At 38.6% G+C, this 15387-nt stretch overlaps 1 protein-coding gene across 1 annotated transcript; it reads right to left on the bottom strand.

The window, feature by feature from the left end:
* Positions 1-50: 50 nt before the first annotated feature.
* Positions 51-11267, bottom strand: gnat1 (guanine nucleotide binding protein (G protein), alpha transducing activity polypeptide 1). The gene is made up of 9 exons (XM_006630686.3): positions 10889-11267; positions 5728-5770; positions 4479-4620; positions 4078-4235; positions 3689-3817; positions 3243-3372; positions 2649-2802; positions 1827-2035; positions 51-1047 (listed from the first exon to the last, which is right to left on the bottom strand). The coding sequence occupies exons 1-8, from the start codon at positions 10992-10994 to the stop codon at positions 1845-1847; spliced, it is 1053 nt and encodes a 350-aa protein (XP_006630749.1). The 5' UTR covers positions 10995-11267; the 3' UTR covers positions 51-1047; positions 1827-1844.
* Positions 11268-15387: the final 4120 nt, after the last annotated feature.

The following is a 15387-nucleotide window of genomic DNA, read 5'->3' as shown; positions in this document are numbered from 1 at the left end:
TGATATTAGGGTGACTAAGATCCAACAGAGAAAGTAGTGAAAGAAACAGCAGTGAAAATCAGGAGAGTTCTGTTTGCTACGCAAGCTGTCTTGACCAAATTTATTCCACTTTGGTGACATTACATACAACCCTTTGTACAGTACATGGTCTTAAGTGGTTACAGAAAGTAGAATAAATAATTAAATGTATTTAATATGGACAAATATCTTATCTTTTTAGTTATTTCACTGCTTACAATGTAACTGAAGTGCCTTCTTTCTAAAAAGACCTACAAGTAGGTGTCTCAGTCTGTTGCCTCAATTTAGGAATGAATATTCATTTACAAATCTATAAAGATGTGTCTGTTTAAAACGAGTTGAGCTCCAGGTTAAATTAATTTTCCTAATTTAAGCTAGTAAAGCTCAATCTTATACCAGTTTACATTCAGTTTTCATTAATACTGTATATGCTTTGCCAATATGAGTTACATAGTGAAATAATCTTTTTTTTTCATTTAAATAGCTAAATCAAGTGCATATGCAGGTGGAATTAAACTTTTACACATATCATCTTTACTGGATTTCATAATTCTGAAAGATCATTTTCTCATGAAATAATGGTACATAGAAGATGTTTTTACCTGGAATGAACTACATCAGTGCCAGTATACACCACTCTTTAAGATTTACAGTTGAATAACTGCTGCATACACCTGCTTAAGTAACCCCTATGTTTATAAAGCACTGTTCCAACAGCAATTTACACCATTCCTCTTGTAACTCCTTTGATAAATTTACCTTTACATCAATGATAATGACAGGCATTTTACCATACAAATTGGGAACTTATGCTACTGCCCACAGCAGATATGAACAGAGACTGGCATATAGTCATAGATTTTCTAATGAGGTGAGTTTTGAACAGTTTTGCATATCAGTCCAGCTCAATCACCTGCAGTCTGAGTTAGAGTTGGTCATTTGTCCTTTACCCTTTTTTTGTTCTTCGGGGGTTTGTTTGTTTTCTCTGGGGAGGTGGGATTCATAGGTGAATGGGGAATTGCTGCATACCTGTAGAAATGGAAAATGAATCAATAAATTACAAACTGGAAGGATTGGGAGATGTTATGGGCTGAAAGCTGCAGTGGGGACAAGATGCTTTTCTTGGTCTGGCCTGCAGGTTAGAGAGAAGGTGATGGGTAAAATAGAAAGCTTGAAGCACAGTCTCAATCTGCCAAACAAGGAATGTTTGAGTCACCAAATCACACATTGACTGCTAGTCTGCCTCAACCTAGCCTTGCTAATGATGGGTAGGAGTGATCTGTAGTAGGTAACACTTGATTTAATTACATTGTTACGTGATGGTCCTTTGTTCAGTATGCATTGTTTTAATGATATTACTTGTGCCTATAGAAGGTTAGAGAGTGTGGAATGTGATTTGTTTGAAACTAAGGCAACAAAAGAACCGACTGGCTAGTGTTTTATAATAGCTTATTTCCTGAAGCAGTTTGGGTGAAAAACTAAATTGTCAAAATGGGAAAAGATTGTTGCTCATGAACATTATGCAAATCTGGTAATTCCTAATTGTTTTTATTCCTTCATCTTCAGTTCTACTGTATGTGCTGGCACTAATTGATTCTGATTGTTAATATTTCCAGGCTAGTACAAATTGTCGACAAGAATAAAGCAAGTGGTGATATTTTAATTAGTATGTCTGTTGTTACTCATAAAAAAACTTGCTAAGTGTTTTTTCTGGTTAATTGCACCACTGGGACTGAGGAAACGATATGCAGAGATGTGTATTTTTGAAGTTGAAGTTTCAAAGCTGGAGAAAAACAGGAGCACTGTACCTGTTTAAGTTGTGGCTCTTAGAAGAGACCACAGTCCTTCAGGTTTTCCTTGATGATGATGTCTGTGACAGCGTCAAACACAAACTTAACGTTTTCTGTGTCTGTGGCGCAGGTCATGTGGGAATAGATTTCCTTGATATCTCTTCTCATGTTCAGCTCCAAGAATTGCAACTTAATGTAATTACCAGCATCTTCATAGGTATTTGGGCCTAGTGAAGGAAGAGTAAAATTTAGCATTTAAAAACAGGACATGGGTATAACAACCTTGGTACTATGTCACTCAAGCTTCCACAATTTTTGTTACTACTTAGTATCTGTTTTCCAGGTCAGGCTCCCACCTCTTCTCATGGCCAAGATAAAGTACCGGGCTTTGAACGTATGTCTTAAAATATTGATTATCATATTGAATGACTCCCATTGGGTCACAGAGAATCATGCAGTTCTCTGACTGTCTTTGTGTTCTTTTCCGTCTAGCTATATAGTCCCACAGCTTGGCTGAACATGGCACGGGGTGTCCTATCTTAGTCCATAAGGACCCGTGTGGTTCTGCAGGTATTCATTCCAATTCAGCTTTTAACAACCAGCTCAATACTGGTTTGATGGGACCAATTTCACAGCTTTCTCTAGCTCTTCAATGGTGCTTTGAAGAGACCTAGAAAACCTGCAGACACATCTTCCCTCCAGGACCAGGACTGCCTATTCCTAGTCCTATTTCTATGATCTTAGCAGAAAGCACTCTTTCTAGTCTCTTAAATACTGTATCTCTACAGACTTAATATGGTGAAAATAATCTTCTTGTTGCATGTTGAGCTATTTACTAACCATCGTAATCAGGGAAGCACATGCTGAGGTGAGCCTTCTTGATCTTTTCAATGAAGACGTCTTTCTTGTTGAGGAAGAGTACGATGGAGGTGGTGGCAAAGTAACGATGGTTGCAGATACTGTTGAACAGATGGAGGCTCTCGTGCATTCGGTTCTGGAAGCAGAGAGCAGAAAGACCAGCTTGGGAAAAGGCAGGAGATGGGCAATTTTTGGGCACAAAATACATTGTGAAAGAGAAACTGAAACATTGTACTCTGACATGTCTTACACCACATACAGTCTGCTACCATACAGTAGAATAGTGTTTCTGAACTGGTTCCGCTGTGGAGTTAATAAAATAGCGTATAAGACGAATATTGTTTTTTATTGGCTTATCAGACACCTCTAACCAGGTTGACTTACAAAATATACAATGCTGTACTACCACACATATTTGTTTACAGAATTCAAGATTGTTTGGAAAAAGAACTGAAAGAATGTTCTTTCTGAAAGAACTTAGGACCCCTGTAAAAGTCCTTTGCCTGGGTTCCGTTTCCTGACTTTTTACTTCTCTGAGTCTGTGGCTGAGTCCCCTGGCCCCATGTGCTCTCTCACCACTTCATCATCTTCTACGAGCACCATGTCGTAAGCGCTCAGAGCTGCGATGAAGATAATACAGGTGACCCCCTCAAAGCAGTGGATCCACTTCTTCCTCTCAGAGCGCTGACCGCCCACATCGAACATCCTGCAAGTGTGAGAGGTGACTCAGCCGAGTCTGTATTAAGTTACTGCACCTTATACTGGCGATAACTGACAATCATTGCTACCTTTGACTGCAATGCTGAAGCTAATTCCAGGCAAGGCTTTACAATTGAACTCCTTTGCCTCTCACAGCTCTTTCAGAAATTTGATAAACGTCTTTTGGTTGGTTTGTTTGATCTAAAGCTGTCTGAAAAACATATCTAAAGGAAAAAATCAAGTGCCAGCAATGATGTACAATTCTCATCTATTCCATTCCCTATGTTCCTAGCTTATCCTGCCTAGGAGGCTTTCAGACCCACCTGAAGTTCAGGTCCTTGAAGGAGAACTGGGTCTCAATGATACCAGTGGTCTTTACTCTTGACCGCAGCACATCTTGCTCAGTGGGGACGTAGCCAGGTGTGACCAGCCTCTCCAGGTCATTCAGGTAACTCGCAGAGAGAAGGAGAGAGCAGGCTAGTCAATTTTAAGAAACCAGAAGCACATACAGACCAACCCGCTGTGCTCGAGAATAATGTAAGAAGAATTTTGCTTTCTATAAACGAACAGTACAGTCCTGAGTGGGTTAACTGTACTATTGAAATACCAATCAAGATTTATGATGTTGAAAAAACAGTATAGCAATGTACACCAAGTTACTGGGCTTGGGGAGTTCAAGCTGTACAGATGGTCTGTAAGGTCTGAAACATACTATCCAGCAGAGTCATTGAGCTGGTATTCAGAAGCCCGATCAAAGCATGCCTGGATCCCTGAGTCTTTCCAGAGGCGCTGGATGATATCGGACATTTCCTTTGGCATAGTGCCCTCCTCGATGGTGTCGGCCAGATGCATCAGCTTACGGGCATCATCCTATAGACAAGATGCACAGAGAGACACTGTCACACATAGGCAGGATTCTTTGACACCAAATGCCAAAAAACAGACCAATGAGGTCCTGCATTAAAACTTTCCAGTAGCAAACAAAAGCAGTGCCAATTGAGGCACATTGAATTTGTATGAATTTGCACTGGAAGATGCGAGTGGTCTATTTCAGGATTATTTGATGGCTCAAGTTGGAAAAGAAACAACTAAAAAGCCCATCTCACACTGTACCTGTCTACCTGAGTCCCCGTAGCTTATATTGAGGGTATTCATTGCTTTCACAATGGCCATGATTGACTGCAAAGTATTGCTGTAGATAATAACAATGAACTCCAAGCATTCTTCAAGCGAGTAACCATCTTTGTGGATAATTCTGTAAGGAAAACAGAGGGTGTCACTGTTGTTCATCTCAGGTTCCGGTTTCAATTGTACACAGATTGAAGTAAATGTGGCACATTTGAGTGATGACAAGATAAGTACGATATGATTTGTAATAGATGCAGTTTGATCTTGTTTTCTTTATAGTCAGTAACCATATCATACAACTGGCAAGCTACTTTCGTTAAGCAGGTGTGAGCCTGGCCAGTGTCTGGATGAGAGACCTGCTAGGAAAGCTAAGAGGTGTTAGTGGGACCAGTAGGTAACGCTCAACCTGTGGACTGTATGGATCCTATGGATCCTAATGCCCCAGTATAGTGACAGGAACACTATACTGTATAAAAGGTGCTGTCTTTCAGATGAGACGTAAAGCTCACATTAAAAATCCCAGGGCATTTCTCAAAAAAGAGCAAGGATGTTAACCCCAGTATCCTGGCCAAATTTCCACTTGGCTTTTACAAATCATGACCAATAATCCTAATAACTGGCTTCATCACTCTGTACTCCATTGCATCATTCAGGTGGGTGCTACACATTGGTGGTGGTGGAGGGGTGTACCCATGACCTGTAAATATGTTTTAGTGGAGTGTCCAGAAATACAGTAAGTGTAATTTCTCATAAGTGTAAGAAACTATTAATATATTTGAATTTTTGCTAAATTAATAAAAGGAATTAAAAGTTATGAAACGTACATGTTTGAAGGAAATCTGAGGCCAGTTTAATGGAATCTGAATTTCAAGAGAGGAGCACATTCTCAATGGTACAATATAATAGTGTTGCATTTTTTTTTGTTTTAGAGCTTAATAATGTAGTAGTAGTCATGTAATTTCACGTCATGTAACACCATCTACACGGTTCTAATGACTTGTGCAGTCTCATGAGTGTTTGTTACATCTAGGCAACATGAATAATCTCTAGGTTTCATTTTACATTCTCTGCTTCACAAAATAATTTTGGATGGAAAAATACTGGGATTTCATTGAGATGAGGTCCACTGTACCATGAAAGCTGATTTAATTAAAACATTACAGCTGAAAATGTGATTTCTGCTCCTGCCATGATCAGTGTTTTTTTACATTGAGAGACAACAAAGTACACTCACTTCATCTGCTTGACAATGGTGCTCTTCCCAGACTCACCAGCACCTGTAAGAAAACCACAGGGGTCAGAGGTAAGGGTGACATGGTAGTGATTAGCATTGCTGTCTAGCCCCTCTGGGGTCCTGGGTTCTCCCTGTGTTTACACGATTTTCTCGGGGTGGTCCGGTTTCCTTTCACACGATGCAAAGACATACTGCACTGATAGGTTAATTGGCTTTGGAAAAAACTGGCCCTGGTGTACTGTTAAGTGTGTGCGTTTATGTCTGTGTATACCCTGCTATAGAACGGCGTTCAAGGTGGGTTTCGTTCACCTTGCAACCCGTTGCAACCCGGGATAGGCTCCGACTTCCCCGAGACACCGTACTGAATAAAGCGGTTAAAAATGGATGCTTAGGTCAGATGAGATGCAATGTACTTTCTGCTGGGAGAAACTGTGAAATCTCTTGGTGTTTACAGAACAACCACGTTCCTTCTTTTTGAAATAATAATTATTAAAATATTTTTTCTATTAGGTTTAAATAAACATGCCTTGGCTTACATTTCTGTAAAATACATTATTTTGTGTAATAAAATTCACTTATTGTGTTCAAAAGAAAGCCGGTCCTCTACAGCACCTCACATAACCAGTGGTGGTTTTAAACGATGCTTTTAAGTGCTTTTTTCTTTGTGATATTTATTTTATTGCCTTCTTTGTATTTATTTGTGAATGCATGCTATCGAAGCTATTACTAATACAGTATATGTTCAGTTGCAAATACGAAAATACGTTGTAAAACAGCGAATGCATAGCTAGCAGACCGTCAGGTTAGTGATTGAAAAATGTAGCCGGGCAGTTAGCTGAAAGACTTAAGAAATAAACTGATATTGATTAATTGCGTGATTAGTTAGTTTACAATAACAGGTAGTGTCAAATTATTATATAAAATGGCCACAAGGTGGAGCTATTATTTTATTTGTACTATAAATATCGTTTACGTCTGCGAAGCAAAACTGACTCCTTTTTTCTTAATATGTTTGGAAGCAAGCAGAAACACTGACAGATTTTGTAATGATTTCGTCAACCTTTTTTTATGGGGAAAGAAATATGCAGTAAATTGCAGGTACTTGTATTGTTTTACTGTATTATTTTTAATTGTTTTGTATTTAGAAATTCACTTGGGGTTTCAGTAGTTTATCTGTTTATGGTTTCGGGGGGAGCTTTTTGCATTTTCATTAGAAAACTTAATTGCTTCTAACTAATTGCTTTTTTGCAAATTGGATTTCCAATTAATACGGCAGGAGAAGCTCGTGGCAGAACAAACTTTTCTTGTTGCTTTGGGGGTTTGCATAACGTACTTCTCATTTCTTAACTTTTTATTAATATAAAGTCTTATTTGATTTTCATTTCACATGCACAGATTTTCCTGGGGCAATGTACATGTTTTTGGTTCTACGGTTTCCTTGTTTTTTCTCTAGTGTTTACAAATGATGATATTTACATACCGATACTTTAGGTGATATATCTGTCTTGTTAAAAGCCTGGTTAAAAGAACATTGTTCATGGATTTTCCTCCGGCGGTAAAATGTATTGGGTCATTATTGTTTTCATTTAAAAACAAAGCCATACGTATTTCCTAATCCAACGGCCTGTTTATTAACAATGAACATTAGAAAAGCCAATATAAATAAGCAAAACATTAAACCGCTAGAGTCTGTGAGTATTATGTCATCCACTCAAAATGAGATGAAACAAGAGGGCTGGAGTTAGATTGATGGAGTCCTTAATTAATATGTCTCCTCTCCACATTCATACACAAGAGCTCTAAATGTTATAGTAGCGGGCATGTTTTCTTTGTAAAGGCATTTCACCCCCAAACATGGTGGTAGTAGTCAAAAAACGTTGTAAGAAATAGTGGGTGTGGACGTTATTTGTGTTTTTGCTGATGGACAAATAAAGCTTCCATCTGTTTGTGTAGCATCAACCAAATATTTTAAAGTTGAATTTTAAAAATTGAGGATTTTTGTTAAAATTACTTGCTGCATTTGGAGTCGGTGAAACTTTTTTTTTACAGTCTAGAGGAATAATACCAGAATAAGTAGCTGTAATAGGAGCTCAGCATCTTTAGGAAGATACTATACTCTCAGTGGGTGGGCAAAACAAGTTAGGCACTAATAATCCAAATAAAGTTTTTTTTTTATTTGGTTCTTACTGTTAATTGAAAGGAACAAACTCTCAACCCGTCTCTGGTCTGGTTTCTTTTGGTTCATAAAAGCAGGAGCACAATGCCACTTTTCAGTAGTGTCCAGTCAAGACTAATTAAGAAGCACGCATTGGGCCATATGAAGTGAGGGGCTTTTCCAGTCTCTTGTTTTTATTATGTGGTGTCTGTGCATTGCCGGTTCACAGGCCACATGAACAAAGCCCACACAAGCGATAATCATGCTTACCAACTGTGATGCTCAAATCTGAATTTCCACCCTGTCTGAAGTTTAAGGACTGATATTTTCAGCTTGTGTCGGGAAGGCTAGTCAATGCTAGGTGCATGAATATGTGCTCTTAAGTAAAACTCACAGAGTTTTTGCATTATCTGTGATGTTGCATGCATTGAGTATCGTACATATGTTAATGTAAGCTAATAGTAGCCTATTCGTGAACAAAAAGAAATATTCAAATGATTGTGGAAAGAAATATTGGCAATTCTACAAAACAGGATTTTGAATTTGCAGTCCAGCATAGAGGACCTGTTGTAAAAAAGGTGTTTTGTTTTCACACCATTTGCAACTAAAGAATGACAGTGTCTGTATTCATTTGTATCAAAGTAAGTCTTATAGTTAGCGTGAATTCACACAAAAACATTTCTTAAATATGGAAGGCCTCAGCCAGTTTCCCAACACAGAGTGTGTCTGTGTACTTTGCATTTGGGACATTTATAAATAACAAGAGAGTATAGTGTCCAGATAGAGGAGCTACAGGTTTTTAAACATGTACCGCTAGCAGGGATTGTGATAAGGGCATGCCAAGCTAATTATTTCTGGACTAAGCCTTTTAAGTCAGGACACAGATAGAGTGCGTCATGGGGAGCTCTTTAAGCACTCTTTTATCTCTTGATCCATATTTGCATGGGATACTTCGAGTCACTAAATATCGATCACAGCAGAAGCTATTTCTCGCCTTAATAGGTTTTTTACAACCTGTGGGTATCCCCACGGCTGGTCTGGATATGATACAGTAGCCCAACAAAAATAAAGCCCTCATGCTACAGATGATTGCTGCCTCCTCTAGTTGTGTTCTGAATAGACTGCTCTGAATATCTGTATAAAAATGAAACTCTTGTCATTTTGACTTCTCTACAGAAATCTGAAGCCTCAGTTACATTGTACCAGTCTGGAGGATAAACACATAGCAGGAAGGCCCAACCTGGGCACTGAATACTGTATGTCCAGGTATGTGTTGAATCCTTACTTAACATTCTGGTCCTGACCTAAGTAGAATTACAAAGAGCTTTTTTTTAAGTAACCCACTTATGTCTTTCAATGTACTGTAACAATGGTTTAATATCGGGAGCGTGTCTTTCAGAGTGAACACTACTACAAAAAATAAATTAAAATTATCAACTTATTTCACACATTATGAAATGGAAAGAATGTCTTGTTTCTCCAATAAAAGTGTACTAGCTCAAAGTGTACTGTAGAATACAGAATACAATAGTACAGAATGATTAACAATAAAATGACATATGTAACAATATACAGCATACAGTATTATCCTTTCTACGTATAAGAAGAAGTGACCATAACATCAGCTGTGTAGTTCAAATAAATTTTAGGAGTAAGACTGTAGTTCCTGCCGATTCATAGGCATAAATACGGGCCTCTAGTCCAATGTAGTGTTTTTGGTGTTAATACATCTCTTCCACCCTAATTCACCACCACTAAGCCAGCAAAGAGAGAACAATGACAAAAACCACCATAGGAAAAGCCTAAGAACAGCTGAGCTTCCAGCCTCAAGAAAGGTTTTAGGGTGTATTTTACTTAATCATGTGTTTCTGAGGTGTTACACAGGAGTACTGGGTTTGTCTGGTCAAGGCTACTGCATATGATTTTGTTGTAATCACATAGTGATATACAGTAAATAAAGGATTTTTTTACATTCCTTAGAACATTATTTAACAATATCTGTTAGGATATATTTGAGTTTTAAATGTTGTTAGTGAATGCATTTAAATAATTTGAGCACATAATTGGGATTAAAGCATTGTTTGGCTTGAGGCCGTTAGATGGTGTCAGGGTTCCTCATTTTACAGTGATTTATTGTACATCTTTACCCAAATGCGGTGGACATGGTTTAAAAGCCTGTAGGGTTCATGAGATTACTGTAGGTTGATACATTTGGAGAATGTAGGACTTGTTGTTTCCAAGTAGGGGAGTATTGTGACTAGTTCCAAAATGAATCAAACACAAATTCAGAGCTAGAACAGGCCGAAAAGCAGCCACTTACATTTAGATGTAGTGGTAAAAAGGAGTCACTGTAGCTTTAGAACATTGAGGCTACATTTTCTCTGTACCTTTTTAAGGTGTTAGACAGATATTTGCATTTTGCTTTCCAAACTTTTTTGCAAAAAAGAAACGCGTACAACAATAACCTTTGCACTGTATTTTTGCCTTATTTTGTTAAGAAAATTCTGGTCCGAGCAAATGTATACCACATTATCTTTGCTTTTTGAAAACAAAATCATCTGCCACACTGTTGGAGATATGAAAGCAAGATGCTATTGTAAGCCAATTATCTGATTGTAGACAGCAACAAAAATACAGGCAGAACACCACTAGATTTAAATGAGCCTATCTTTCCAAAGAAACCCACCATCACTTATTCTAATCCAAAGGATAGTCAAACAAACTGCAGTTCTGAATGCCACAGAATCCTAGGAAAGGTGTCTCCTGATTTCATGCCCAGGAAAAGATTTGCCCAGTAGATTTTTTTTTGCCTAACTAACTCTTAAGATTAGTGAATTCCACAGAATGCAAGTGAATTCTGTACAACCTTCACCAGTAGTGTAAACCCTCAGAACAAACTCCCTCAAAGCAGAGTCTTATTGGTTTTCCCTCTTGCACTAGATAGGGGAAACAAGAAAGCTTATATTAGTAAACACAGCGCCTTGCCCTGCACAAGTCAGACTTTACCCAGCAGCAGCAGTTTGACAGTCCTGGCATCCTTGTCCGCATCTTCCTTGAGCTTCTTCTCCAGCTCTCTGGAGTGTTTCTCCTCAGCGCTGGCACCTGCTCCCATCCTGGAACCTTTGGGCTTGTTTTTTTGACCGACGAGAATGAAGTTGGGGAGTTTTTCTCAATGAGATCAAAAATGAAATTGGGGGGGAGGGGGGGAGGCCTCAGGTGAGTCCTTGATGGCCGGTTCACCGTCCGAAGCCTTCTCTGGCCTCAGCGACGCAGCTGGGACATCAACTGCCTCTCGCTTGCCTGCAAATGTCGGCGTCTTTTACTTCTTAGACGGATTTCGTGTACCCCTGGAGTCACCTGGTTCTCGGCAGCCAACAGGAGACAAGGACAGGGTAGTGAGGGGTAACTAGGAAAAAGTGAAAGGATGGAGGGGGGAGGTGGGGCAGGAGAATTAGAAAAAGATTTAGGCAGAGTTTGCTTTGCTCAGCTGAAGGTGCAGAATGTGATGCAGTTAAGTCGACTAAACCGCTTACCTTCAATTATATACACACGCATGCTCATTAAGCAGTGCATAGGCAGTGTAACAGTGCAAGGCTTTTAATTGCTCTGTGCACGCTGTAGTTTAGTTTAATGCTTGGATAGGGGAAATCGGACAACCTGATTCATGGAAGATGAGGTGACTTGTGTTATAGAAGCTAATGAACGGTTGAAGCCTTTGATCTCGCACACCTCAAAGGCTATTGTAAAGCCTGTTGAAAGGAATTCAGTCCTTAAACACAATTTTTCTAATATGAAAGTAATCTAGACTGGTGCGGAGTTGGGGCCTGAACTGTAGTAATAAACATTGCAAACTGTGGTGCTTGACATACTGATGGAAAAGTAGACAATTGATAATTGTCCAGAAGGAGTTTAGTCATCTGTAGAGTGGGAAGTAAATGTTATTGAATTGTATTGAAAAGTGCTCTTTTTTTCAGTGTTGGGAATGGCTTAATGAGGAGATATTGAATAATGCATGAAACCCCAGAGTGCCTCTTTTTTATGAATCCATAAATTAGGCATTCATTTATAGTGATGGGGAAGGGACACACAGCCCTTGAGTACTGGGGTAATAATGTGATAGATTCAACATACAAAAACACTAGATGTGTGTGAGAGAGAATGGGCTTGACATACAGGTCTCCATCTCAGCCATTTTTGGTGTCATCTCGACCTCACACTTGATACCCATGGTCCTCAGAAACAGGCTGCAATGCTAAGGTCACTGACGATACACTCTGTCAGAACTGCAGGCAGGCCAGTCCTTCTGACAGCAGCCCAAGGTGTAGAAAAGGGATATCCACTTGTCTCTTTACATGTTTTCATTCAATACCAGTACTGTATGTGATTCAAAGTGAGTCAAAAATAATCTTGCTAAATCTGTGTGAAGTGTCTTAAGATTTAAACAGTGGCTGTATGAACAGTTTTCAGGACACACAAACCTGTGGTGACAGCTGTGCCATTCTTCACAAATATTAAAAAGGTCTCCATTTTAAGAGCATGGTGTTTTTCGTGTCATTGTATTGAAATGGCAATGAATTTAGAATCCCCCTTTCCCTCCTTGTGTTATCACTGCAGATTGAAGGAGTTTTTCAAGGCTTACTCCCAAATCTCTTGAGGTGCTTAAAGGGGAGCTTTAATGTCTCACCTGCCAGCTCTTATTGACCTCAATCTGTGGATGCAAAAAGAGCTTTATCCACAGCCTGTCCTAGAGGGTCTCATTGAAGAGACCTTCATCCTCCAGCTGAACTGACTATAGCAGGATATTTATATATATTTATATATAGTTCAGGTGGGTACCTGAAGAAGGCTCCACGGCCGAAACGTTGTGTTCTCTTTCTTCTTTTTTTCAGCATGGAATAAACCTATTACTTGTTCCTCAGTTTTATTATGTGCAATATTGAGGCAGAAATGTGAACACCTTGTTGACAATTTAGTGATTGATTTCCCTGCATGTAGTGCTAGCAGTCTTGCAGTGAAAAGTGCTGTCAGCTCTCAGGTTTTTACCTAGTGGCATCACCTTTTGTCAGACATTTGATATTAATATGAGAAAATGACTGCAGAATATGGTGCGAACTATCTGTCACAGGAGAATTTGGATAGAATTAGTGTGAAACATTTTGGAAAGGGTGAACAAATGTGAGAGTGCTGTGAACTGAATGATACCACTGTCTGCTGTCTGAGAGAACCATGTGACCAGAATTGATATGCAAGGACAGTCGACAAAGGTTGCTCTTCCTATTATCCACAAAGGTTTGCAAAGTGCCCTAGGGCAGATGTTCAGTAATTAACACAAGACTCTTGCAAATATGCCAGGCTTCTCTTTTGGTTCCTTTATGGCTCCCAGCACTGGTGTCATTCAGCACCATGACAACACACACCCTCACAGGGAGCAGTGCATGGAGGAGCTTGCTGTTGAAAGGTGACTAGACCAGTCAACCTATTGTATGAGCTGTTGTGGTGGGGGGGGTCTCATCGTCCCCACCTGTGAAGCATATTTGGTAGAAATTTAACTTTCATAAATTCCCTTAATGATTAACTGTCGTAGTGGAATAACTTTAATACCTATAGTGCCTCTGCCTTTTATCATTAATTTGTTGTCATTAGTTCTAGCTGTTTGCTAGAACAAAAGCTAGTCCAGTGCTTTTGTGAGATAAAAGAAGGTGATATTGAAAGGTTTACATTGTTCTGGAGGTTTTTCTATGCAGTAAAGGTTGTGTTAGTGAGGTGGTTAAGGAGGCTTCTTGTGATTATTATACTTGTGACAGACAGCGAGGCAATTCTTCCATCATTTCTACAGTTTTTCATTTACCTGTGCGCATAAAAACATTCCATTCTTAATCTGAAACTGAATTCTTAAATCAGTTAACATGATGTTATTCACCAAATTTACATTTATAATGTTTCAAATGTGTATCCTGCTTTGCGGCCGTAGTTTGCTGAGATAGGCCTCAGCTCCCCTGTGACCTTGTATTGGAGGAAGTGGTTAGAAAATGGATGGATACGTCACATGCTCAAAATGTAGTTGGCATTCACTGTAGTTGACACATTAAGACTTAGGAATTTTTCAACAGCTGTGTTCCTCGGTAAACCATGGTACCATTGAATAAAATCACAGTGCAACCTTCATGCTGCTTTAACCAGTCCAGTCCAAATCCGTTATGTATCATCCTGAGAAAGATACAATACAGAATGTGTTGTGTTCTGTTCCTTCAGTTGTATACTGTTCAGTCAAACATCTTCATCATCCAGGGCAGATGGTTAGTGGCTAAGTGGCTCGTGACAATTTCAGATTGCAGCTGTCGACATTTTTTAAAATCAGAATCAGACATTTCAAGATTGACGGGTATCAGCAACGTCTCACAACTCCCTCAGCATGCGCTCAATATTGAAATGTAACTTGGGTGATGTTGGACTAATGAATTTAGATATGAAAATGGCTGCACTGAAATATCAAAATGCAGCCACAAAGTTCTACTGGTTTGGTTACAAATTAAACCTGTTAAGCCCAAACTTTGTATTGATTATCTTGGGGCAAATAGAATTATAATGCTTAAAAATCATACTGCTGTGTAAAGTAACTGTTGTAATAACAGGTATCAGGTATCATCCATGCACAATAGTATTCAAATTCTGGAATGAAATTAATCAACAAATTAATCAACATTTTTCCTAAACTGCTGTTTTATCCTTGGTAAAATGTGATTCATATTACTTTTCTATATTTTTTTATCTTCCCTGATTACACTAGTCATGCTGATAAGTATGATAACGAATACTGTAATTATATCATAATAAATACTGTGAGTCTTTGCTGCCATCTTGTGATTATTAAACTGAACATAGCAGTCTTTTTTTAGACAACTACATTTCTAAATTGGTCATCATCTTTGAAAAGGATACTGTAACTCTTTATAGACTTACAGTGGAAATACTACTTCCAGCAGCAACAGTATTTGAATTTTCTTTTTTATTCTAACTAAAATCAGTGTAGGTAAATATTACCAATAGTTAAACACTTGTACAATGCTGCAGTTTAATTTTGAAAAGCGATAGGAAAATAGGAGGCAACTTTTCTGGCTTATGGGGCTGGGGGATTCGTCTTAAAATGTATTACCATCTAAACAATCATTTCTTCTTGCATCTTAAAATAACAATAAATCATTTTTTTACTACTAATGAAGACATCATTAATAGTAAGAACACTATCCTTTGTGTTATATGCTCCTCTTTAGTTATTTATGGGGTCACAATGTCTAGTGAAACAGAATCTCCGTCAATATGAAGTACTGAAATGCATTTCATTCTAATTAGCACAACCTATTAATTATAATTATTGTCTAATGTTTTGCATGTCCCCACTAAGCATTCATGTCTCAGTAAAGAGTTTGAAAAACATTTGAATTCTGAGGCTGAAGCTTATTTGATTTGAATTATTTTGAAGATCCCAAGAACACGATGAAGCAAGC

Source organism: Lepisosteus oculatus, chromosome 4, assembly GCF_040954835.1.
Source record: "Lepisosteus oculatus isolate fLepOcu1 chromosome 4, fLepOcu1.hap2, whole genome shotgun sequence".
NCBI classification, from domain to species: Eukaryota; Metazoa; Chordata; class Actinopteri; order Semionotiformes; family Lepisosteidae; genus Lepisosteus; species Lepisosteus oculatus.
This window is presented reverse-complemented; position numbering and strand designations above follow the sequence as displayed.

Bases quoted from the DNA above. Each gene is read 5' to 3' on its own strand.
- gnat1 (XM_006630686.3), bottom strand. From the start codon at position 10,994: ATGGGAGCAGGTGCCAGCGCTGAGGAGAAACACTCCAGAGAGCTGGAG. The intron at 4,236-4,478 runs GTACAGTGTGAG...TCTTGTCTATAG, and splicing joins ACGGGGACTCAGGTAGACAG to GATGATGCCCGTAAGCTGAT. The intron at 3,373-3,688 runs GTGGGTCTGAAA...TCACACTTGCAG, and splicing joins TTCAAGGACCTGAACTTCAG to GATGTTCGATGTGGGCGGTC.